At 45.7% G+C, this 25,387-nt stretch overlaps 1 protein-coding gene across 1 annotated transcript in view; it reads right to left on the bottom strand.

The window, feature by feature from the left end:
- Nucleotides 1–1,831: 1,831 nt before the first annotated feature.
- Nucleotides 1,832–25,387, bottom strand: part of vwa8 (von Willebrand factor A domain containing 8) — a 47,282-nt gene continuing 23,726 nt past the window's right edge. Inside the window, exons 27-45 of the mRNA XM_034561765.1 lie at nucleotides 24,101–24,209; nucleotides 23,500–23,638; nucleotides 22,928–23,115; nucleotides 20,828–20,947; nucleotides 20,620–20,684; nucleotides 20,405–20,530; nucleotides 20,214–20,323; nucleotides 19,803–19,954; nucleotides 19,077–19,281; nucleotides 18,913–18,994; nucleotides 18,254–18,458; nucleotides 12,986–13,094; nucleotides 12,609–12,765; nucleotides 9,289–9,397; nucleotides 6,375–6,500; nucleotides 5,754–5,912; nucleotides 4,539–4,637; nucleotides 4,116–4,354; nucleotides 1,832–3,053 (exon numbers count right to left, since the gene is read on the bottom strand). Of these exons, the coding sequence (XP_034417656.1) occupies nucleotides 2,945–3,053; nucleotides 4,116–4,354; nucleotides 4,539–4,637; nucleotides 5,754–5,912; nucleotides 6,375–6,500; nucleotides 9,289–9,397; nucleotides 12,609–12,765; nucleotides 12,986–13,094; nucleotides 18,254–18,458; nucleotides 18,913–18,994; nucleotides 19,077–19,281; nucleotides 19,803–19,954; nucleotides 20,214–20,323; nucleotides 20,405–20,530; nucleotides 20,620–20,684; nucleotides 20,828–20,947; nucleotides 22,928–23,115; nucleotides 23,500–23,638; nucleotides 24,101–24,209 (2,608 nt within the window). The 3' untranslated portion in view covers nucleotides 1,832–2,944. The remainder of the gene's footprint in view (nucleotides 3,054–4,115; nucleotides 4,355–4,538; nucleotides 4,638–5,753; nucleotides 5,913–6,374; nucleotides 6,501–9,288; nucleotides 9,398–12,608; nucleotides 12,766–12,985; nucleotides 13,095–18,253; nucleotides 18,459–18,912; nucleotides 18,995–19,076; nucleotides 19,282–19,802; nucleotides 19,955–20,213; nucleotides 20,324–20,404; nucleotides 20,531–20,619; nucleotides 20,685–20,827; nucleotides 20,948–22,927; nucleotides 23,116–23,499; nucleotides 23,639–24,100; nucleotides 24,210–25,387) is intronic.

Raw genomic sequence — 25,387 nt, forward strand, 5'->3', positions numbered from 1 at the left:
CCTGTGACTGACTCACACGGTATCTGACGAGGACAAACAGCAAGCAGACACAGTCACACTGACGAACGCATGTGTAGTCTAGACGTCTTATCTCTCCGCTGTAATCATACGGGGCCTTTTCAGAATAGGTAGACCAGGTGTGCATTAAAAATGTGTGTGTGTGTGTGTGTGCGTGGGTGTTTAGAGTCACTTTGTCATTGCAAATCCACGGTGATGAACAGTGTGTCAATAAAGCACCGAAGTACAGGAAGCAGGGAAGGAAAGTGGAACAGACAGTCGTATGTAATTACCCCACATCACTCTTTCCATAGGCCAGACAGGGTGTAGTCATATAACAATACAGCCGAGTAATAATCAGATTCATCTTCATGTAAATGGACTTGATGTCTGACTTGACTGACTTTTTTGAGGAAATATTTAAACGTAAACTTAAAACCTACCTATTCATCCAGGCCTCTGATTAAGAACGGTTAATGGACATTTTTTATTTTTATATATATATATATATTTTTTTTTAACATTATTTTATTTCTCATTTTATTGTATTTAACTTGAAAATTATATACCTATTTCATTGTTATTTTATTTATCACTTATTTTATTTAAATGTGTTGTTAATCTAGTTTTTATTTCAGTTTTACTATTACTTTACTATTACTGCTAATGATAACTTTTAATTCAATGTTATTACATTTGTATCATGTTATAGTCTTCTGTGCGTCGGCCTAAAATGCATTAGGATTCGTCTTTTCTGTTCAACTTGTCAGCCATCTGTGAAGCACTTTGAACTGCACTGACCTGTAAGAAAGGTGCTATGCAAATAAAGTTTTATTGATTCTAACTTCCACAAGTCAGACATAGCTTCCCTGGAATAAAGTCCTCCATCCCACCAGAGGACATGTTTTAGTGGTCCAGAGACAGCCAGTGACTGAACACCTCCAGAACCTTTCTAGAACACTGAAGGCATCCAACGACAAAGTGCGACATCTGAATCGTGAATGTTGTTATATAACCCGATACAGGAAGCGGCTCAAGGACACATCGTGATAAGTCACCACCTGAAAGGTTAGAGCCACAGTGGGGATTAATCCTATAGCGCTCAACAGCACAGACCGGGCAATGTTATCAGGATTTATTAGAATTTTGTACATTACTTTGACACATACACTAACAACAATATACAATTAAATAAGAATATAACGATTAAAAATGTATGCGATATTAATATGCTGATTTGCACACTAATGCCTACATACCCAATCGGGAAGTCTCATATGACATAAATATCGCCAGAGAAACTACATGTCTAGTTTTTACCAAGGTCTCTTTCGCTCTTTCCATCTAATCATCAGAGAGAGAGAGAGAGAGAGAGAGAGAGAGAGAGAGAGAGAGAGAGACAAAAGTGGGTTAATAAAAAGGCGGATATCCCTCCATCCGAGAGGGATCAATGGAGACTGATAGTTAGACTATTGACCCGATGAGTTCGGCATTGTGGGGCGAAACCGATGCCGTGTTGGATGCACTTGGCTGCAAGTTGGCTTAGACCGGGCGAATTAATCGGACTGCACAGCATGTCGTCGCAGAGCACAGACACAGGACTGTGTGCACTTCACTAAACACCCACCCACCCACCCACCCACCCACACACACACACACACACACACACACACACACACACACACACACACACACACACACACACACACACACACACACACACACACACACACACACACACACACACACACACACACACACACACACACACACACACACACACACACACACACACACACACACACACACACACACACACACACACACACACACACACACACACACAGTCAGTCAGTCAGTCAGTCAGTCAGTCAGTCAGTCAGTCAGTCAGTCAGTCAGTCAGTCAGTCTCCTCCTGCTAATTTATTTTCTTGCAGGGGTGAAACTGTTTGTGTGAGAAGGAGGAGTGGGAGGTCTGGCGATGAAAGGGGATCTCGGATTCCCGACAGGACTGAGATGAGGTCCGGCAGCAAGGAAGGGAAGGGCTCAGGGATGTTGTCATAGATGGTGCAGGAGAGAGAGAGCGCACGCGCGCACACACACGCACACGCACACGCACACGCACACGCACACGCACACAGAGCAGGGGGTTGCGCAACAGTGGCTGCCTTTAAAGAGGCGGGGGGAAATTCCCTGGTCACAGTCCCAGCATTCCTCTGGAGCAAAGTTATTGCCGGTCGTTACATCCAAGTGACGGTCAGGTCAGGTGGTTCCTTCCTGAGTGCGTGCGTGTGTGTTTGTGCGTTTTTTTTCTGTGTGAAGGACAATAAATGGGGAGGAAGTCCAAAAGGAGTCGGGTGCCGTTTCAAGTTCACGACCCTCCCTTGTCTGAGCAACGTCGCTCGCAAAACCCAAAACAGGACGGAGGCGTATGCTGGGTGTGCGTCAGCGCGGTTGGCCGGAAACGAAAAAACAAAAAAACAACAACCCCGGTGTTTGATCCCCACGCGGGGTCTGAGACAGGCTCCAGGCATTCATAATGTCTGTGTTGTTACCAGGACAGCGCGTTCTCATTTTACAGTGGAGTCATACACAAGATCACAGGCTCATTATAGACCACATGCTCCAGAACCTCATCCTAGAGGGACACGACAGAGCAGCGAAACATGAGTTCACGCCAAACACTGACGGACTTAAGGCTGCTGTAAAATTAAAAAACACAATCCTCAGTACTGATACAGCTGAAATAAAATTGTGTAATCTGATACAGCAAGTGGGTTGAGGACACATCGTGATAAGTCACAACCGTACACTCAAAAGTCCGACAAGCTTCAGAGCTCGTCAGAGCAAATCTTGAGGTTTTGAATGCGTGAGATAAGAAGTGAGTGTGTGTGTGTGTGTGTGCGTGTGTCTGTGTTTGTGTCTTTGTCTGTGCGTGTGTGCCAGTCTTAGGCATTGGACAGCATCGTAGATGTGAAGATCTGCTGCAGTATTTGGGGGATGTGCTTTGTGTCCATGGCAACGAAGGATCGCCCTGCTGGAAGGGTCTTTTGGAGTCTGAATTAAAGAAAGAAAGAAAGAAAGAAAACACAGATAAAAGTTTGGAGTTAAACACAGTGACTGAGCCAAAAAGAGAAAGACAGACTTGTTTCTTTGCTTGGTGCATTGGTACGAGTGCAGTGTGTGTGTGTGTGTGTGTGTGTGTGTGTGCGTGTGAATGAAAGGGCTGTCACTCGCATGGAGGAGTATCGGAACAAGACAACTGGTTTTAGGTCTTCTATTTAAACCCACTGCACCTGATGGCATTCTTTCTTTCTTTTGTTCTTTTATTCCTCCCCTTTTACTTACACATTCCTCTTGTTCAATCAGTAGTTCACTCACACACACAAATACGGACGCACGCACACACACACACACACACACACACACACACATACACACACGCGCGCGCGCGCACACGCACACGCACACGCACACGCACACGCACACACACAGCTACCATAGATATTATGTAACTCTATAGCCTCCCCATAACTAAATACCTCTGCGTGCGTCCTTCCATGACAGGTGAATATATCATCCTCATTCCTGTCCTCAGATTCGGACCATAAACTGAATATAGTTTGAAGCGTCTTTCAGAGTAAATTTGGCATCAGGAGTTAAAGAGTAATTCCTCCTGTCGCTGTTTTAAGGGGTCAGAGGTCTCTTTCTTTCCTTTTCTTCCTCTCTTGGTGTTCCTCCTCTTCATGAGCGTTGTTGTCACAATCGAGATGAACTTTGAGTGGAGTCTTTAGCAGGGATCCCTACAAATTGCCAACATGGCTACTGTTTAAATAGCAGCCATTCTGAGTTATTTGCATTGAATGTATCTCCTTGTCCCTGGTCCTCTTTCATCACTTCCTCTCCTCCCCCCTCTACCCTTTCTCTCCCCTCTCTGGCATCTTTCCTACCTTTTCCCTCATCTTATTTTTTCACTTCCTGTCATCCGTATCCTTCTTTGGCTAATGCACCTTTTTCTCCCCCTTCACCTTTCCTTCCTATTTCCTCCTGTGCTTGTCCCTTATTTGCAGCCTCAACTTAAGGCCACCTTGATGTCCTCCTCCCCCTCCGCCTCCTCACCTTTCGGCCTGATCGCCAAGGGATCCAATGAAGATGGCAAAGGCGTTGACCTGCGGGTCAGAGGTCAGGACTTGGGCGAAGCGCTCGGGCCGGATGCCGTAGCGCTCCAGGTTGGCGTCGCTGAGCACCACCAGGAAGTGCTCGTCGGCCTCTTCCCGGGCCAGCTCCTTAACGCTGGCGTCGGTGCCCTCCAGAGTGTAGTCGCCGCTCATGCAGAACTGGGAGTGGGCATGCATGTTCTGCAGGGTGAGGGAGGAGAGAGAGAGAAAACTGTCCCCTCACTTATTGTTGTTGCTTCTATTGTTTGTTTACTATGTAAAGTCATAGACGACAAACCCCTGTTTTCATTCTGTTTTCGGGGTGGTGTGTGTGGGATCAGCAAGCGTGCCGAGACAAAACGAGATCCGGATTACGAAAGTGTACCTTGATGACTTTGAGCCTCTGTTTGTTATTCTTGGGGATTTTGTCCGCTCTGACCAGCTCGATGTCGTAGCCGTCGCCCGAGTGGCCCACGATGTCGTACTGCGGAGACAAAACAGTCAAATTGAGGGAACGATGGATGCATGTATCGCACCGCGTGAACAGGAACGTCCGCTATGACATTGTTCTGTTGATGCGCTGCGTAAACCCCTTGAATCCGCCTCAGGCACCGGCCTGGAATAGTCTGTGGACTGAGGCGTAAAGACTCAGGTGTGACGGTGCCGAAATGTCACACCGGAACTCATGGAAGACGATCCTCGCTCCAAGCTGCGCCCGCTGCAGCATGTTGCCCCCCCCGGCCTGCCGTGGACCACACGTCACAAGGGGCGAACATGAACCCGGGTCAGCCCGGCACCGTGGGCTCCAGTCAGCTATTCCAGGACTCAGGTATTATGTGTATGAGCCATTTCTAATATGGGCAGTTATGACTGTGGTGGAGTTATGCGCTTGTGTGTCTCATCTGTTGCTGTTGCTGGGGAAGAAGCCTGGGGTTTATTTCTTTTTCATAATGTCAAATCTATTTTGTACTATAATTTTTATTTCCAGTTGTTGTTTTTTTTTAAATACGACTTCTTTTAATACAAAATATGCTAATTAAATACAAAATAATTAATAGAATTAAAATCACTCAAATTAAATTGATATATATATATATATGATATATTGATATGTACAAATCTGTGTTCTATTTTTGACCTGTAAGTTTGATATGTAATAAATAATGAATATGAGATGAACTATAAAGTGCCTAGTTACCACACATGCACGTACACACACACAAACACTGTAAGATTGCAGCTAGCACGGCCGCAGATGTCTTATGAGTTATCAGATGCACTTTTAAGTAAGTTGTGTTACGCAAAGAAAGCAGTTAGACGACTTGTGATCAGCGGCATGAAAATGTGTGTGTGTGTTTGACACACTGATATGTGATCAGTATAAGCATGGGTTGAGTGTCACTTAGGGGCCAAGAAGTCTGTCTCCCTTCAACTTTTTTTTTTACACACAATCATACCCCCCCCCCCCCCTTCTCTCTAGACTGGGTATTAGAAAGAAGTATCCCTATGACCTTAATAAGGTTGTAAAAGTAACAGTGGTGGATTGCCAACCCGGCTGCACCTCAGTACCATGAGGTGAACATGGCAGAGCGCCTCTCACCTTGAACCGGTGCTCGTAGCTCTCCAGCGCCTCCATGACCATACACACGGCCTCCATGGAGCGCTCCAGCCGGCCGTCCACGCCGTTGAAGCGGTACATGCTGCCCGACACGTCCACTAACACCCGGAGGCGCTTGGGCTTCTGCTGAGCACTGCCCGGCTGTTAACACGCACAGAGCAACACTTTCAAAAGGAAGTCGGCCACGACTGATGACTCAATTAAAAGAAAATGACTTAAAATAACGTTCGACACAAGGACAAGATTTCAAAACTGGTGGCAATTACTTAATTTAATACCTTCACGCCAGACCAAAAATAAATTTCATAAATATGGCATAAATATTATGGTTAGTGTGTGTTTGTATGATTAGTGTGGGAACTATCTCTGTGCTGTGTGTGTGTGTGTGTGTGTGTGAACCATACATGTGAAATGACTAGAAACTGTGTGTGAAGCACAGGGTTTAATAATAATCTCACAAGCACCACTGGAATGTATCGCATGACAGATAAAGTTCACAATGATGTGTGTTAGTCAGTGAGTGTGTGTGTGTGTGTGTGTTTTTTTAAAGGTGTGGCCCCGGAAAAACAAACAAAGTGTGGTTTAAATATCTGCAACACACACCTCTGGGTCCAGCTCTCCCCTGCGTTTGTATATCGCCTTCTCTCCAGTCAGCCCATCAATGATTTTAGCATCATCCAGTTCTCCCAGTGCCTGGTTCTTCAACCACTGCCGCTCTTTTCCTTTAGCCTGAAAACGAACGAACGAACGAACGAACACACACACACACACACACACTTAAAAATATGTCTGCGGACAATGATTTCATTTTGGTGGGGCAGATTGGGAAACGCAAAAATAAATAAATAATGTAATTCAGGCGGACGCAATATAGACGAGAAAGATTTACAGTGCAGACAATACGAGAGGAGGAAAGGAGCTTGCAGCCGGTTGCACATATATTTATAACCCCCCTCCCCACCACGTCCTCCCACCCACACCCACAGATCCACTACACAGGAGCGTTCACTCCACATTCAGAGTCAGAATCAGCATCATTGGCCAGTAATTTATCTATAAATCACAAAATATCTCTGTGATTTGTGACTCCTGTGTGCATTCATTAACACAGAGTGAACAATATATTCAGTATCTACAGCAGCTTAGATTTATATGACTGATATTTACATGTTACAAAAACCCCTGTATATTTAAAGAATAAAATATCAAATATATAGTTATACGGTGTCATAACTGTACATCAGCGAGTCGGCCTGTGGGAAGCAACTGGTTTTTGCGGTGGTCACATGGGAGGGAGGAAAAGCAGCATCACTTTCTACCGTCTTCGGCCCGCTCCCTGAGGAAGGAGTGCTGCTTTCCAGAACAGGAGGTGAACAAAAGCAGGAACCTGACCCGCTCCCCCCCCCCCAAACGGGGTCACAGTGATCACAGTGATAATAGTGAGGCTGCTTTTTTCACACAGTTTTTTTGTACACACACACACACTAAAGAACATAGATTGGCCGTCATGTCACACTCAGCACGGGTCTCATGACTTCACATCGGATAAGAATGAACTTTTGTAACTTCTGTGTCACTTCCGCCTTTTAGTGTTTCCCCGAGGAGAACTCAGTCCTGGACACATAAACATAGATTGGGCTGCAGTTTATTTATCAAGTGTTTCGCAATAAAGTTAAAACGAGGACTAAAGACACGACTGGACATTTACCTGAACTTGCAGTACCCTAATAGTAGAGAGTAGAATACTTTCTCTAAGTTGCCGTTTCAAGTATTAATTAAACATTTTTGAAACGTAGAAAAAAGAAGGTATAACTCGCTCAAGAGTAGGCGTTATGTGTTCAGGCAAAAAGCCTAAACAAGGTAAACGGGTTACATGCAAATAATACAGAGACAAATTTGATCAATTATATCTCATAATGACATTTACCTTAATGCCATTTATATTGTAGACACTAGCAAGTGACCAACATGCATTAAACAATACATGGTTCACATGGGCTTCATGGAAGTCTGGAACAAAGCTGTCCAGCTGTGTTTTTCCATCATGAAAATGCACATTATCCCCGTCAGAGTGATGAGAGCTGCCACAAAGCGAGGGGCTGCTGTGTCGCGCTCTCTTTGTTCTTGGGGCAGTTGCATCATGCACAAGGTCGGTCACGCAGAGGCTTCTATTTTTGACGGTGTCGTCATAAGCTCGCTGTCATTATTCACACCGTAAATATCTCTCCTCCCTCCGCATGACTCCCAACATGTTACAACAACCTCTGCTGAAGATCATTTCCCTGTTTTTTATTTTCCCCGGGGCGTAAAAATTAATATGAGTCACTCTGCGATTTTGTATTTTTTTTTGGCCAGTAAGGACTGATTTCCCACCCTGATGCGTTTGATGAATTTGTGCCGGGGTGTTTACGATAAACAGAGAAGGGGCTTCCCTTTAGGCGGTTTGAAACAATACGTTTATTGAAAGATCGCCAGCTCTGTGTGTGTGTGTGTGTGTGTGTGAGTGAGTGAGACTCCTTAAATCACTCTTCAGGTATGACACAAATAACTTGACTTCACTGCATCACGCCTGCTGAGAATGGTATAATCTAAAGCCCACAATACACAGCGGGAAGAGGCCCGGGGCTACGAGGACCAACACAAACAATAACCAACGTTCACGTTCAAAGCCATTGCAGGCATGGCCGCAAACACCTGGATGGAAAACACAAACACACACACGCACACACACACACACACACACGCACACTCACCCCACCACAACATATACAAAGAGAGCTTCACACCTGGACAGGAGAATAATAGAGCAAGGCTTAGTGAAGCTGCTCTGTAATCATTCTCGCATGCTGCATGATTTTTCCTCTAGTCACGCACACGCACACGCACACGCACACGCACACGCACAGCCATGCATCAACACACATTATTTCCCCCTAAGAAGCTCAAACAAAGGGAGGAAAATCAAACCCAAATGATGAAACGGAGACAATATCACATCCTGGATTTTTAACCACCACTCCCTATGCTCTTGCTTTTTCATTGCACTCGACCAATCAGGGGTCTCCGGTGGGACAGCGCCCCCCTCCTTCCTGGCTCTGGGGTTGCATGAGGTCAACCGATTGTCATCCAACGACCCCCGCCAGAGTCAACTGGCCTGCATGCAGTCCTGTCTGACTGAACGGTGAGAAGCTATTTTATCTGAATGCACCGTTCGCTTACATTGTTCAACTAAACTGACCTGAACCGGCAGACCCGTCACGTCAAAGTGTTTTAAACCAAACAACGTTTACTGGAAATACAATAAAGGATTCCAAAAATAACAAACTTCAGAAAAAAACTGCTGATCAAAGCTGCAGAGGGAAAGATCAGAGGTAACAGAAATATCAATATGATAAGTAACTGACAGTCAGTCTGTCCATGTAACATAATGACAATAAGACACTTCTGATAAGACTTTTAATTGGATTATTTTGAGGAATACTGTATACTCCATATACAGAAGTGCAGTGCAGCTCACCTGTAAACTGTCCAGGATGATGCGCAGAGACTGAACCTGCCTCCTGACGGCGTTGGAGAAGCGCTCGTACGTGGCAGCGTCGTACTCGCTCATATCAATCTCCTTCAGCCTGAGATGAGGGGACAGGGAAACACACGGAGGGAGAGACAGGTGACTCGATTTGAGAGGTTTCAGACAAACTCCCCGATATCTTCCAGCACACGGAACACTGGGTTCATACGTTTTGCGTCTGACATTGAGCTTCAAAAGTCTTCAACAGAGGCGACTTAATTCGGTATGATTTAACACCATCTGTAGACGCGTCAGTCACATGACCCCTTGTCTGCACTGACATATACATAATTCTTTATAATTTGCGTCTGAGCAACTACTTTGCTGCGTCTGCCTCTTTGAACAAAAAAAGGTCAGATGGAGAAAGACCAAATGAGAATAGACTGAGAAATGTCTTCCTGAGGTCAGGACACCTGTGGACACCCTGACACCAGAGTCAGTGCTGTTAAATATGGAGCTCCTTTTGTGTGTGTGTGTGTGTGTGTGTGTGTGTGTGTTCTCTAAAACACACCTGTGGACATGACAAGACAGGTGGGCTGCGCCCACCCCACCCCCAAGCCCAGTTTATCAGCATAATCCCACTGTGCAGGTACTTAAGTATGGCTGACACAGAATCCTCCTCGGGTGTGGTGAGGGTCCTCCTACCCTCACCATGTTTGAACTGTTCAGAAAGAGGTAGGGGGAGTGGGGTGGGGGAGGGGTTCTCCGCCAGGTGTTTGAAACTTTTGGTGACAACCAGACCGTGACATGCACAGAGATACAGAGCGGTGACTTCTAAACACAGGGAGGGGTTGAAGGATGGTGGCGAGTCTTTGACTTTATGTGTCATGGCTTGCAACAAACCTGTGTGTGTGTGTGTGTGTGTGTGTGTGTGTGTGTGTGTGTGTGTGTGTGTGTGTGTGTGTGTGTGTGTGTGTGTATGTGAGTGTGTGAGAGAGCAGAAAGAGAAACATGCATTGTGTAGAGCTGGCATCAGCCATGCAATCAGAAAGACGACAAACTCCCTCAGTGTACATCCGCCGACATAATGTCTGTAACAAAACATCATCATCATCAACACCTGGAATGTCCTTTCAAAAATCCTTCACATGAAGGGCGAAAAATCAAAGTAATCCCCTTCAGTCATCTTTTTTATTTATTAATTTGTATCCATTTTAAAAATAGTATTTATTCCTTTTATATTTTATATTATAGACGTGCGAGTTGATTGATCTGTGATTCTTTTTCATTCCCTCCTCGATACCCACTCCCACTCCTGTGCTGCTATTCCCTCTCCTGGTGCACAACGTACTGTATCACACTCACACTTATAGTTATTTCTGACCGGCACACACAGTCCTCACACCACATCATGTCAGCCCACAGCACAGCACAGCAGAGGGACTTCCTCCACACATTCCTAGGTGTGCACATGTGTGTGTGTGTGTGTGCGTGCGTGTGTGTGTGTGTGTGTTTGTGTGCGTGAGAGCGTATGTGGTGAGCAGACACTGCCGCGACTATTTCCTTCAAATTCCTTGACTTCACCAGGAGAACGAGGCTGAACGACGAATACAGAGAAAGAGTTCTGCTCCGGCTGGAGGGGGAGACACGGACATTTCCCACACAGCAGACACAGAAATGTGGACTTGTCCCGACTACACAAACCACACCGACAGCATATAGCCTTCCACGCACGAGAGCTGCCTCTTCCGGCAAGTTTTCCTTCTTCAAATATTCTGTTGATCCGATTTAAATCTGCGAATAACGATGCATCAAAAGCAGAATACCTGTAGAAGAATGGTTGTGTTCGTAGCGTGGCTTTTCAATAGTGGTTCTGATCTGTCCATCACAACCTCCCACAAGTGTAAAACTTACTGCCTATTGTGGCCGCCTTGCAACATGTTTTCTGTCTCATAAATATAGTTCACACTAAAATAATAAGAAATTATGCAACACAATCAATTCTTGAGCAATGCTTTCAATATTTTTATATTATTCTTATTCTCATTTATTTGTTTTGTATTGTATTAATCATAACTAGAGTTTCTGGAGCGCCTTGGTAGCTATAATAGATATAAATATATATATATATATATATATATATATATATATATATATATATATAGCTAAAATGTTATTTCAAAATGTTTCACTTTTTTTAATTCACTTTTGACTTTTGATATGCGTGTACATGCTCTTGTGGGTGTTTCATGTTTTAGGCATACCTAAGCCTGTTTTTGCTTGTGTGTGTGTGTGTGTGTGTGTGTGTGTGAGTGTGAGTGTGAGTGTGAGCGTGAGTGTGTGTGTGTGTGTGTGTGTGTGTGTGTGTATGTTTCAGGTGCTCAAGAGTTTACAGAGGGATCATAGTATGATTGATGCTCAACCTCAAGCTAAGCAAACAAAGGATTGAGCACACACATCAGTGAATGAGAACTTATGGAAAAAGCCTGACAGAGTTTACCTGCGATATGAGAAAAGAAAAACAACCTACACATCCAGCCGTCCCCTCTGGAGGTGCTCACCTGTTGTGTTCAAGAACAGTCAAGTACGGTGACATCAACTTGGAAGCAGGGTATCAGCATGTAGCTACAAGATTTGTTTCTGGGCTTAGTGGGACACTGATAGACAGGCAGAAGACAGACAGACAGACAGACAGACAGACAGACAGACAGGGTAAGGGTGTCAAAGAAGAAATTTAGAAAAGCAATGGGTAAAGACCAAGGGAAGAAGAGAAGGGACACAAAAAGGAGAGGGTGAGAGAGAGGAGAGTGAGAGAGGTTGTCCTCTTGGCGTGAAAGCAGCCAGTGTACGAGCAGGGCCATGCAGGAAGGGGGGGGAGAAAAGAAAGTAAAGAGAACGAAACTGTTTGACGCAAAGGAGAACAGAGACAGCCTTCATGGTGGAGCTGGTGAAAGGGGTGCCCTCTTAACCCTCTGCTCTGAAGTAACACACACACACACACACACACACACACACACGCACACGCGCACGCACACACACGCACACACACACACACGCCTTTGGTTGTTTGCCCAGGATGGAGCACCATACCTGGGGTGACTGAGTGACCAGGAAACCCTCAACCAACCCTGCAGATCCACCTGTTCCACATTACACACATGTCAGTACCAAGTAGTTTTACAAAGTGGAAAAAGAAAGTTAGTCCAAAACATCTGTTCACCTTCACATAGTTTCCCACCTGTGGAGCGGACTCGGTTCGGATACGGCTTATTGTTTAACGATGGACCGTGCTTTCCTTCCCCGTGTTGTCTGCATTTAAAGCGACCTACCTTTCTTTGAAGGCTTTTTCGCCCATTTCGCGCGCGGCTTTGCGGACCTCCTCCGGAACGGCGTCTTTCTCAGCCTGGGAGACCTGGTGGACCTTGTGCCCTGCATCCAGTCGATAGGGGCCCCCTTTGCCACCCAGACCCGCCGTGTCCCTGCCGCCTGCAATGGAAGATTTCCTTAAGGATGAACCAATCACAGCAGTTGAAAGCAGGAGGCTAGGTGCCTTGCGCAAGGGCAACAAAGCACTGTACGTGCTCCTTAATCATACTAATGTGTGTGTAAATGTCATCACGGATTTCAATCAGCATGCGGGCGGACAGATGGAATTTCAGCATGTTGCTGACTCGGTTAAAAAACAAAACAACAACCGCCGGTTTACCTGTGCCTCCTGCCCACTGGTTTCCCCCGACGTGAGGAGCGTTGGTGGGGTCGGTCTTGCCGTGTTTTGGGGCAGTGACGTCCAGGTTGCTGTCCCTCTGGATGGTAATCTGATGACGGTCGAGATGTGGCCAGTTAATGTTTGACTCTGAAATGAGCTGCAACCGACCTTATACGACTTGAAGGGTCGGTTCAGCCCCACCTCACACACAAAATTAAAAAACGACATACTTTTACCATCACTAGTGGCGTCGTGCCCCTTAAAAAGTTTGTTTATCCAGGAACGATGTCCCAGTTACTCTAACGGGCCGCTGCACTCTTTCAGCTCATTAGGAGGAACAACAAGTCTCACAACAACAGTTCGTAGATGCAGATCCACTGATAAGATAACCACTCAATGGATGACACTCCAAACGGAGACGCCGACGCAGTGTTTCGACATTGTTAAAAACACTCTCTGGGAAAACGAGACGGGCGGGCGGCCGGAGTCTGGCACGCATCAGGGAGTGAGAGAGGAATGGGTAATTCAGTGGGAGACTAAGTGCATCCCCTGTAGTTCAGCTGCATTCTTACATACTGCAGGAATCTGAATGGTATCTGTGGGGGATGAGGTTTTGTTGTCGACGGCTACGTGTGTGTGTGTGTGTGTGTGTGTGTGTGTGTGTGTGTGTGTGTGTGTGTGTGTGCGCGTGTTGTATCTTTACTGTTTCTTGGTTGTTTTTGTCACAGACTGAGCGGTTGAACGGACACTTATCTAGTCGGAGCAGCAGTCCAGCTGAGGAGGACTCCTCCTCTCCTGTTTTAACATCTTGTTTTCTTTTGCATTATGTTTTGGTGCTTTTAACGGTTTTATGTGAAGCACTTTGAATGGCCTTGTTGTTGAAATGTGCTCTACAAATAAACGTGCCTTGCCTCTCCCTGCTCTCCCTCTGCTAACCCCACTGTCCACACCTCAAACAGACTCTGGTGCAGCTCAGGCTCCGTCCTCACACCTACATGAAGCTGCTGTATCAGCACAGCGCTCTATATTTAGCGCGGATTAGAAGGGTCAGTCTGATACAAATAAAGTCAGATTACAAGGACATGATAATACTCATTGTGGGAACGCGCTCACAGTGTGGGAAAGAAAATAAACATTTAAAAACACCTTTAAAACGGACGATTTCAAGTCAGCCAGGATGGCGGCAAAGACAACAAAAACAAGAATGTATTCATCTTCTATCGTGGCAGACTTAGAATTAGATTATTACTTATCGGGTCTGCAGATGCTCCAGTTGGAATTGAGAACAAACTTTTATATAGCAGTTTGAGCCACAAAATAAGGGCCAAACTTATCACACACACACACACACACACACACACACACACACACACACACACACACACACACACACACTCTGTGTCGGCTGTTGACGTTACAGATCTACATGAGAAAAAAACTGTCTGTTCCCTGCATGACAATACCAGCCAGTGAGGAGAGGGGGGGGGGCTGTTTTAGTAACCAGCAGGGTCTCAAACATCACCACTGTCCCATGCAGCTACAAACCAACAGAGAATCTGCGTGTCCAAAGAGCCTTTACTCATGGTGTTAGCGAAGATCCACAGGAAGTGTGTGTGTGTGTGTGTGTGTGTGTATGTGTGTGTGTGTGTGCTCGTGCATGAACCAGCGGCAAAAACCTCCGTAACCAGAGAGAGTTCGGTGCCATAGCTCTGCGGTGAGGTAAAGGGTCAGAGCTTAGAGCCTCCAGGAGCTCACCTCCGCCTCGTGACACACAGGTGAAGAAAACCAGCAGCACAACATGTAGCTTTGCTGCACACATGCCGGTGCCATGTCGGGTAACGAGGGTGTGCACCTGATGCGCGGGAATGTGCCTTCAAAGGCTTAGCTGTACTAGCTAGACATAGCATCCTCACTGAGCGGGTATGAATGTGATTATGACACACAAACACACACACACACACACACAAATACAGACACACACACAGACACTATTTCTCCCTGACAACACAGCTCCACCTCCATCAGACCTTCTGATGGGCCCGACTGAACCGCAGGTTTGTTTCAGTCGTCCACCTTTGTCATCACACCGCTTATAGAGGTAAAACACTCTGGCGGGTGACGACACTCCTCCTGAATGCCTCTTCGTGCCGTGAATGGGAACTCTGGCCTCGGTCACGGCCGGTAAAAAAAAAAAAAAGGGTGACGAATGCTCTCCTCTTGGTTTCAGAGAAAGAAAATGATGAGTGACGCTTTACGACATGTGTCCGTTTTGGGCTTTTAGAAGGGGGCCGCGCTCGGGTTTCCCACCCCGGTTGTGAAAGAGACACGAGTCATTTGGGCGATGCAGCGACGGGATATGAGATAGCGGAACGTGGTTCTGAATGTGATCACCGAGCATCTGTCATCCTACGTATCCGCTTACGGCTGCCACACCGAAATAACAAAACACTGGCGGCCATAACATAAACCTACAGGACCGTTACGTTACACCTTGTTTCTATAACCAGTAACATTGAAGATGATGTTCAAAGACAAAATTGAAATGGCAAAAAAATTCAGTTTTGTTTTCCGCCTCTTATTTAGTCATGAATATATATATTTGTTTAATTCAGGAGGCTTCACGATGTTCATCCTAATGAAGGGAAACCACCTTTCTCTTGAAATAAAGTCAACAACACGCTGATCTCATTTTACAGAGAAACAGAAAATAAAAACAGGGAAGACGAGTGAGGGGCCAATGACTGTGGGAATCAATGACCCTCCCCCTCCCTCCTCTCTCAATCCCCCCCCCCCCCCCCCCCCCCCCCCCCCCCTCTTATTTCTTTTCAGCGTCTCCATACGTCTCTCATCTGCGGCCCACGCCTTGCCTTGTGAGATTAATAGCCTCATAAATGTCTGAGTCTTCCTTTAGACGCCTAAAGACAGAGAGTGATTTAGGATCGATGGCATGTGTGTGTGTGTGTGTGTGTGTGTGTGTGTGTGTGTGTGTGTGTGTGTGTGTGTGTGTGTGTGTGTGTGTGAACAAGCCCACCTTTGAGGTCTTTTTGAGGAGTAAATGCATGCCCCTGCGTGAACTTGGTAAATGCCAGTGTGTGTGTCTGTGTGATGGCACATGTGTGCGTGCCTGTACCTGAGTGTTGGAACGCGTGAAATCATCTTATGTGAGTTTATGAATCTAAAGTGTGCAGGTGTGTAAGAACAGAACATTTTATTATTTATACTTCTGGTGTGAAGCGTGCAAAATGTTACTATTGTGTACCGCGCCGCTGCAGATTCTAAGTTTAAAGGATGTAGACGACGTGCGTGTGAGTGTGACTGATAAGCCGACTTCAGTAGTGCCAAGGGGAAAGATTTGATCTTTGCTAATAAAACCGGTTGATGACAGACATACGTTCAGAGGTGAAAGTTGTTTTCCTGGATTTCCTTTTTAAATTATTTCAGACTGAGTGCTATACGCTCTTTAAGCGTGTCATAAAAACGAGGTATTTAACAAGTAGTTAAGGACATGGTGACGAGGTGAGGTGTGCACACAGCGTGTTAGAGCAGCAATACAGAGCAGGTCTGTTTCATACAGTCGTGCTGCTGTCGGGTGTCAGTGAGCTCACTCAGAGCACAGGGGGAGGAGTCTCTGTGTGACCTTCAGTGGGCTCAAGGTGCCCCATCAAAGACCACCGGACTACTGAGGAATCCAGGCCACAGAGAGGTCACATGTGCACGTTGAAGTTGTGCAGGTGTGCCACGTCTCTTAATAATTAATATATTCTAGGTCCAAGGCAGCACTTCGTTTTTTTTCCTCAGGCACAATGTTCAGAAAGTCATGGCAACGTCAAATGAATACCCAAAAACATTGTCATTACTTCTTTTTGCAGGAGTGTTAGGTTGTAGTGGATTTTATATATATTTGCACATGTAGATAAGAGAAGTTTATGTTTTAAATTAATACATAAAGGAAGATATGATAATTAATTTGGGATATTATGAGGAATATTCTGGAGGAATGTATTATGAAACATAAGAGAGGATCACTGTTTTATTATTCTGTTTTAATGACAAATGTAATTATTAACTGTATGATGCATGAGAATGAATGAATGTTTTATTGTTTAGACAATAGTTAAAATGGATGCCGATTGAAACCTAATGTGTTGCTTTTATTCGGAAGGCAGGATAATAGGGTTTTATTGTGAAGGGGAACTTCCTGTCCTTGACCGGAAGAGTGAGCTTTGACCTCGCCTGTTTACTAATTGGCGTAGCGAACAGAATGGCGGCATCCTTTGAACTGACCAATGGAACTAACCTTTAGGTGTGAATTCATTTGCATGACCATACTAATAGCCAAGCATTTGTTCTGGGGAGACATGGTTCTACTGGTCTGGAGACTCGAGACAGCCCCGGTATGTGGCTCCTTGGGAGCTGCACTCCGTCTGTGGAGAGTTCCTCCTTTCTGGCCCCACGATCGTGAACGCTACATGAGTATTATCTTTGCCATTAAATATTGTTAAACTTTAACTCGAATCCTGAATTTCCTGCGGCCACGGGACCCGGAGCTTTGAACACGAATCTTACAGGAGTAAATGTAGAAAATGGTAAAAGATTGATGTCAATAATAATCTTTACTTGACTGAGACTGGTTATACGTATTGCATATAAGGTTGTATATTTTATATATATATATATATATATATATATATATATATATATATATATATATATATATATATATATATATATAAACAATGTACCATTTATACTTTTTTTATTGTGTGATGACTGGTTAAAAAAAAAAAAAACAGTCACTGAAAAACATTAGCATTATCCGAATTTATGATCGGTCTCTTTGATATTCTGGTTTTCAGGCCACGTGAAGCCATCTGCAGATAACGCCCTCTACTTCCATCTGCGAGGCTCGCTTATCTAAAGAATTGATCTGCCTATGTTGTGTACGTGGGCTCCGTCACAATGCTTTCTCAGTCCGCTGGTCCAAAATGTTCTGACCTGTACCGAGGGTCAAAGCTATTGCATCATCGGCACAATGCCTGTGCATTCATACCCACCCACCCAGCCGGGTCATAAATGTAAGAGCTGGAAACATTCGGGTGAGCATAAAGTCAGGAATGTTTCTGCACTAATATAGTCTGTCAAAGAGAGGCAAGTATGCAGAGTGACATCCGGCTGAAAATATTTTTTAAAGTAGCACTGCCCCCCGGTGGTGTTGAGAGAAACTGCAGGCCGCATCTTTACCCAATCAACACTGAGGTATTTATTTACCTGTAGAGGTCTGCCATCCTCCGACCCAATCATGTTCCTCCATTCCATCAGCGACCGCTGCAGGGTGTCTGATCCCGTCTCCCAGAGCCGGACGTACCCGCCCATGTCCACCGTGACCACGCCTCCAGAACCGAGCGCGGCCATGAGCACGTCAGACTCTGACACCTTGGACAACCAGCCGGTGTAAGGTGAGACGGTCACTGACCTGCCGATCACAAAGATGGAGGAAAAGTCAACACGCGTCAGCGGAATTCGCTCCATACAACATTTACACTTTCTTTGAATGCACTATAAATCAAGTTGTGAGTTAATAAAAAAAAGGTTCTGCCAGGTGTTTTCCTGGCTCAATATGATCACCTTTGGTATAGAAATGGCGGAGAAAATACACGAGGTTCCCCACTATAAGGGAACATCTTACATGCCATAAGGTATGAGGACAATAACCTAATTTACATAGAACATGTGATAGCAAGACACACTGAAGCTTTACTGCCTATTTAAAAGAAAAAGGAGCACAACATATTTGCATGTATTGTTGTACTATTGTATGTCTAAAAGAGTCAAAAGTAAATTTTTGGTAATAAAAAAATATTTCTGTCTCAAAGCAATGCTGTGTTTGACCACTAGCTGGTGCTGCAGGATGCAAGATGATTTGTTACCTCGGGACAGGAATGTATTTGACTTTTTTGGAGTTCAGATCCGTCACCTCCAGGTACGCCGCCGTCATCGGAGGAGTGACGTCTGAGGGACAAACAAGGAAACGAGTGGGAATGCGTTCTCCGTCTGCACTGACATGCTGAGTGTGAATCATCTGAACGCGGACCTTTGGGGTAGACCTCCCTCAGGGGCACCTTGCTGGGTGGGAGCGCTCGGACCACCTGATTGGCCGACAGCAGGCTGACACAATTATCCCGTTTGACCACGCTGGACCGGAGCCCGCCTCTCAGGAGCGTGTGAGCACCGCTCTCGGCACCCTTCATCACCGATAGGTCGACGGGCCTCTTAAAGCTGTACACCTCATTCGGGGACTGGACGAGAACAAAAGAAAACAAAGAGAAAAATGTCGCCGCTGACAGTATACAGTACATCAAGCACACAGCTGTGCGGCCTAGTTGTGAACACATTAATATATATTATGCTTCCACTGATGTTCTCAACCCACTTCCTTCTAGAAGGCGTGTATGAGGCCGACAGTGGGGATGGGGGGGACACTCAGACCCACACATTCACATCCATGCCACCCTGTGGGGTCTTTGAGCCACCTGTCCATCCAGCATGTGTTTGGTTGGAAGAATAAAATGAGAACCGACGTAAAGACAGTGAGAGAAAATAAACACCAAAAAGTGCTTTGGGTCCAATAAAGTTTTGTTTTAGTGCGGGCCAACAGGGCTTAACACCAAGTTAATATATATATATATATATATATATATATATATATATATATATATATAGCAGCATTACCGATTAATTAAAATCTAGAAAAAGCTTCACAAGTCCCAAACATTAACTCACAAATAATAGATTTTTTTTCAACCATGTTTTATCTCACCACGAGGTCCGGGAAGCCCACGACGACCCGGGCGAAGGAGCCGGAGTCGGCCAGTATGCGGTTGGGTGAAACAATCTTCTGGTCCAGAGCGGCGCTGAGGTTCTCGTTGGGTAGCTGCTCACAGGACAGCATCTGGGGGCCGAACACCTCATCTGGGAGAGAAAGGGGGGGGGGGGGGGGGGGGGGGGAGGGAGCAGGATGGGATTAAATATATCCCGATAGTCATGTGACTATTAACATCAAGGAGCTCACAGCAGAGATGCGCATATTAACGGTGCGTGGTTCACTTTGGCTGATGTCCGCCCGCTTGGTTTTGTTAATAGAGTTGACATAATGTCTTTAATAAGTCTTAGATGGAACATAAAAGCCCTGTTAATTAGTTTAGAGCAGAGGTTATATGGTTACATTTACCTGAGCCGACTCCGTGGCCTGAGCTGACTGCGTCCTCGCTGATTGCGTGGAGCTGACACACGCCCGAGTCACCCGCTGTCATATTCATGGGCTTGGTCAGCAGGAACTTCCTGTTCAGTAACACACGCAGTACGTCGCATTACAGGGGATTACAACTTTAAGGCCCTCAGGGGGACCCGGCCCTCACTCACTTGTTGGTGTTGCTCTCCAGCAGCAGCCAGCGGTCCTCCGCCACCAGGTGGACGGACTTCAGGTTGACGGGAAGCGAGATGGCGTGAACCCGGCCCTCCAGCACGTCCAGCACCTCCAGCTGGTTGCTGCACACAAGATCACAGAGATGAGCGACTAAATGGCGGCGCAGAGACGGAGATCGTGGACGAGTTAGTTCACGACCGGAGTAGCTTACCCGTCCTCCTTATAGAAGAGGAGCCAGTTTTTGTGGGCGAAGTCGTGACACATTTTATGTCCTCGCTGCAAACAATCGAAACACACTTTTAAGTCCAAATACGGCTTCGGAGTGATTGGTTCAGTGATTATGAATCATATAATTCTGCACAGCACATAGTGTAATCATATGTAGTGCATGTCCTGTATGAGCAGTGGATGCCACCGACCTGTTGTTCCTTACTGCTCCACCAGCTGGAGGCTTTGGTGGCGGGCGGATCCGTCTCCGGTGACAGCAGGAGGCGCCGCACGGCGCCCGTCACCATGTCCAAGTGGAGCACCGTGTTACTCTGAGAGAGGAATGTACAGAACATACATTATTATTAAATAGAAGCATGCCAATGCCCTTCACATGCCTGGAAGCAAAATCCCAACCAGCATACATTGAACCAGAGAGAGAGAGGAAATTAATGAGTCCTTTATGTAATTTACTCATCTACCACTATGTTTATTATGAACACTCCTTTGATTGCTTTTGCAAATATGACGCTAGCGTCCCGCGCATTTCTTGAAGAAGAAGAAGAATAACTTTTTCTTCTACCACAGCCAACAGAAGTTGCTCCTCTCCAGGTGGAACCACCTTGATCCGAGTTAACAAATGACTAATTTGCAAGTCACTTCAATTCAATCTCCATATATTCTTATGCGTTTGTTTGAGTCCTGCATTCATATTAGTTGAGCAATCGCATATCTCAGTGTGTGTGTGTGTGTGTGTATATATACACATTATATAGATATTTACATAGCGTGTATTGGGTGAACTGTGCAAAAGGCTTTCGTTCGTGACGCACTAGTCTGCCTCTTCAATTGACTTTTATGAGCGGGAGCCACAGGGGAGCTGACCTCGGCCCCTGCTTCACACTAATGGTTTCCTCACGGCCTCCCATTCCTGACATACACCCTGTGCCGAGGACTGGTCGAGCTATATACCGCCTTTGGAGGCGGTGCGTACATGCGCGAGCACACGTGTATGTCCTACATGTGAACGTGTCTCCCGACAGGCCGAGGCTTGGTTTCTGCATGTCCTTGAATGGGGTATTTTTATGTTTTTTGTATGCTTTCACTAGTTTGTGTGTGCGTGCATGTATGCGTCAATGCCTGGTAGAACCTGCATTTGTGTGTTTATGCATGTTTATGCGTGTTTATGCGTGTTTATGCACGTGTGATTTCCCGGGACGGCCAATGGCCTGCGAATGAACTTGCCGTTCGTTGTCTGGACCTCTTCATTTTTAGACAGAAGTAACATGATCCATCACGGCGGTATTTTTAGAAGTCCCCCTCTTGCCTAATATGCACCAGCTGTAAAAGTGTTCTGGTTCTGGAGAAACAGCCAGCGTTCATTGTTCTCGTCTTGCGCTCGGCTGTCACAGGCCGCGGTCTCGTGGGGTGAGAGCGGTTCAACGGCAAGCGGCCGCTAACCACCGACCGTTTAGAGGAACTCAAACAAACTTGTGCGGCGCTATTTTTAAATCTGTTGTCTGAAATACCAGCTTTTGCGTAACATTTACATGTTACACTTGTCAGTAAACCGGGACATCGGAAAAAAAGAGATCTGGTTTCCTTTGCGAGCAGAAAGACGGCCGTGCGGCGTTCCATCGGACGTGTGTGTAGGTAATGATTTACATCGTCACACCCATGACAACAATCGTGTCAACCCTATTTTCTTTTGTTTCTTGTTTTATCGTCAGGTATCGCTGATGTTTTGAAAAAAGGTACCCTGTGATGAGGATGAGGTGATGTGTATTCATGTCAACTGCATAGGGGCGGTCACAGAAGACAAATACCCAATAAAAGAGAAGAAGAAATCTCAAGCAAATGTGAATAACGCCTCCCGTTAATACAAATTATTTTACTGCTGAATCAGTTTGACATCCTGGATATATCTTTAAAACACATATTGTAGATCCTTCTGTCTGCTCTCTGAAATCGATTTTGATATTTGATATATATATGATATTTATTCAGGGAAGTGCAGTGAGTGACAGCGTGGGCTCCTGTGACACACCTCCCACTCCCCCTGTTAAGTTGATTTTCTTTTTTTCTTTAAATGGGACGTATCGCAGGTTCCTCACTTAAAGAATTCTAACCAAGTGTCTTGGTGAAAACTATGTGATGTTTATTTACAATGAAAACTCCACAGGGTACCTTTAATAGGATCAACCCTCTGGCCATGTTTTTCCATAAGGATTTTAGACAGGAAGTCATTGAATGTTACGTGATCATTACGCATCGTACAAACATGTGTTTGCGTGCGTGTTTCGAGTACCGACCTGCTCCTCGTGCAGCACCACCTGTCCATCCAGAGGACTCCCGAGGGGCGCGATGGTGACGAAGGGCTGCCAGACGCCGCTGATGGTCCTGGGGAAGACGTCGTAGAGCTCCATGTACTGGATCGTCTCCCCCCGCTCCTTCATGGAGTACAGTGACACGGGGTTGCACGTGGCCACGTACAGCACATCTGCAGAAACAGAAACCGGAGGGAATGCGGGACCATTATCAATACTAGGAAGTGTCTACAGCCAAACACATACATCACAGACCGGTAAGTCCATACATTTGTGAATCCAGATGTTAATGGCATCTTGTCCTTTTCTGATTGGTGAACAATATCGTTGAAGTTGTCGTGTTCTATTTGATGGCGTTTGCACAGTTCAACGATAGTTTCCAGTACAAACTGTAAAACAAGTCCCTCGTCTTTAACCTTCCTAGGAAGTGTGTTTAGCCCTCTGCATAGCTGTGCACCTACATTCCTTTTAGACATGCCTCCTCCACTATGTCCCTAAATGAACACCGAGACCCGAGAATGTGTTTCACGACAGTGTGAGTGTGTGTATATGTATACCATCTTTGGTGGCGACGTCGCAGATGATGTTGACTTCGTTCATGGGAATCTGCCAGTGGGCTTTCTCCTCGCTGAAACTCAAAGCCCTGCTTTCTTGTCTGCTGCAGGGGTAACCCTGTACACGCAGAAACACGGGGCCCTGGAAAGACACACACACACACACACACACACACACACACACACACACAGTTGTGGAACTGTGTTAATCAGCTGGAATCCGCACACAGGCGGCTGGTTTAGCTACTGAAGGTACAGAAATGGTAGGTGCATCCATGCGATCAGTATATTCCAAGCAGTTCTTTGCAAGAATACAGCATATATATTTTCTGTGCCTTATTTTATATATAAAATAGTTCACACCCATTCATACCCTTAAGGGAGAAGCTAAGGTTCCACCTGCACATCAGCAGTAACTAACATTCACAGTCACACACCGTAGGCACAGCTACGGGAGACATTTTGGGGTTAAGTGTCTTGCCCAAGGACATATTGACGTGGGCTAACAGAGCCGGGGATCGAACTGCCGATCCTCTGATTGAAGGACGACCCTGCTATGGAGATGTGGAAGAATTTCTGCTGCTCGTGAACTTTGTGCGTTTACCTTGACGTCGATGGAGCGCGTCTCAGTGGGACAGAGCAGCTTGCGGCGAGCGTTGCCAACTTGGTTTATTGTCCAGTACCCTGTCATCTTGACCTCTGGCAGAGGCAACCTAAAGATTGAAGGTCACATGGTGACAACTGTCTGGAAAGAACTGCACAATTTTGAATTCCTGAGATGAAAATATATCAAGTCGTGAGCATGTTTTCTTTTTGTTCCTTTTGACTGCATCTAGGCACAATTATTGTGGCTTTCTGATGTTGCATTTTGAAAAATTAGAGGTTTCACTGTCACAATTTCCGCAGCCCCACTTCAAATGAAATGAACTCATCGTATAAGCGCATCAACATAGCCGCCACAAAATGAGTTCAGATGGAAGCCTGATTCTGCTCCGAGTGGGATTTGATCCCGGCTGTCTCCCCAGAGAGGGCGGGACAAGTGTCTGTCTGTGTGTTTGTGTGCCAGTCCCCGCTCAGCTAGTTGTGTCTGGCCATTCGGTCTTCCATTGAATCATAGCTGGATTGCGGCCAGTCTTATTAGCTGCAGGTGGGGCGAAAGACGCAACGCGTGGATGAACGGGATGGCAGACGGCCAATCCTCTAACCATAAATATGTCTATGAATGGACAAGTAATGAGAAACATTAGAGAAACAGTTTCTTGTTTTCCATGTCCAAAATTGGAAGACCAAGACACTAAATATTTGCTGTTATGTACACAAGATGTTGTGGGATGTAAACTGTTCAAGTTAAAGACACACACACACACACACACACACATCTCAAAAGGCCCTCCGAGCGAGGACGGACCAAACGGAACAGATGCCTTCAATCAGCTGCGTAATTGCTCAAAGGAAAATACTTGTTTCTGCTCTGCTCTGTTCTCAAGATGTTACAAGAGCGACTCGTGAACATTGTGTCAAATAAAACCACAGGAGACAGAAGAAACAAATATTTTCCTTTATTTTAAAAAGACAAACTGTGCATTAATGAGACAACGTAGTGGATATTAGAATCTTATCTTTCCCTCTTGGGAAAGGTGAGGTAAGGTGAACAATCTAGTCCGCCGTTCATTTAACTCTGATGGGTTTCCAATAGTGGGTTCTACCTGGCAAGAAAACATAGGTTCTCCGATGGGGACTGCTGATTGGACGACAGTATTGGTCAGTGTCAGCAATATTACTCAAACCGCTTTCTGACTGGCCTCTGTAACTCTGTACTCAAGACAGTCTGAGCGTTAGTCAGGTACCGGATGTGCCTTTATTGTGTGTGTGTGTGTGTGTGTGTGTGTGT

The sequence above is a fragment of the Cyclopterus lumpus genome, chromosome 21 (genome assembly GCF_009769545.1).
Source record: "Cyclopterus lumpus isolate fCycLum1 chromosome 21, fCycLum1.pri, whole genome shotgun sequence".
Taxonomy (NCBI): Eukaryota; Metazoa; Chordata; class Actinopteri; order Perciformes; family Cyclopteridae; genus Cyclopterus; species Cyclopterus lumpus.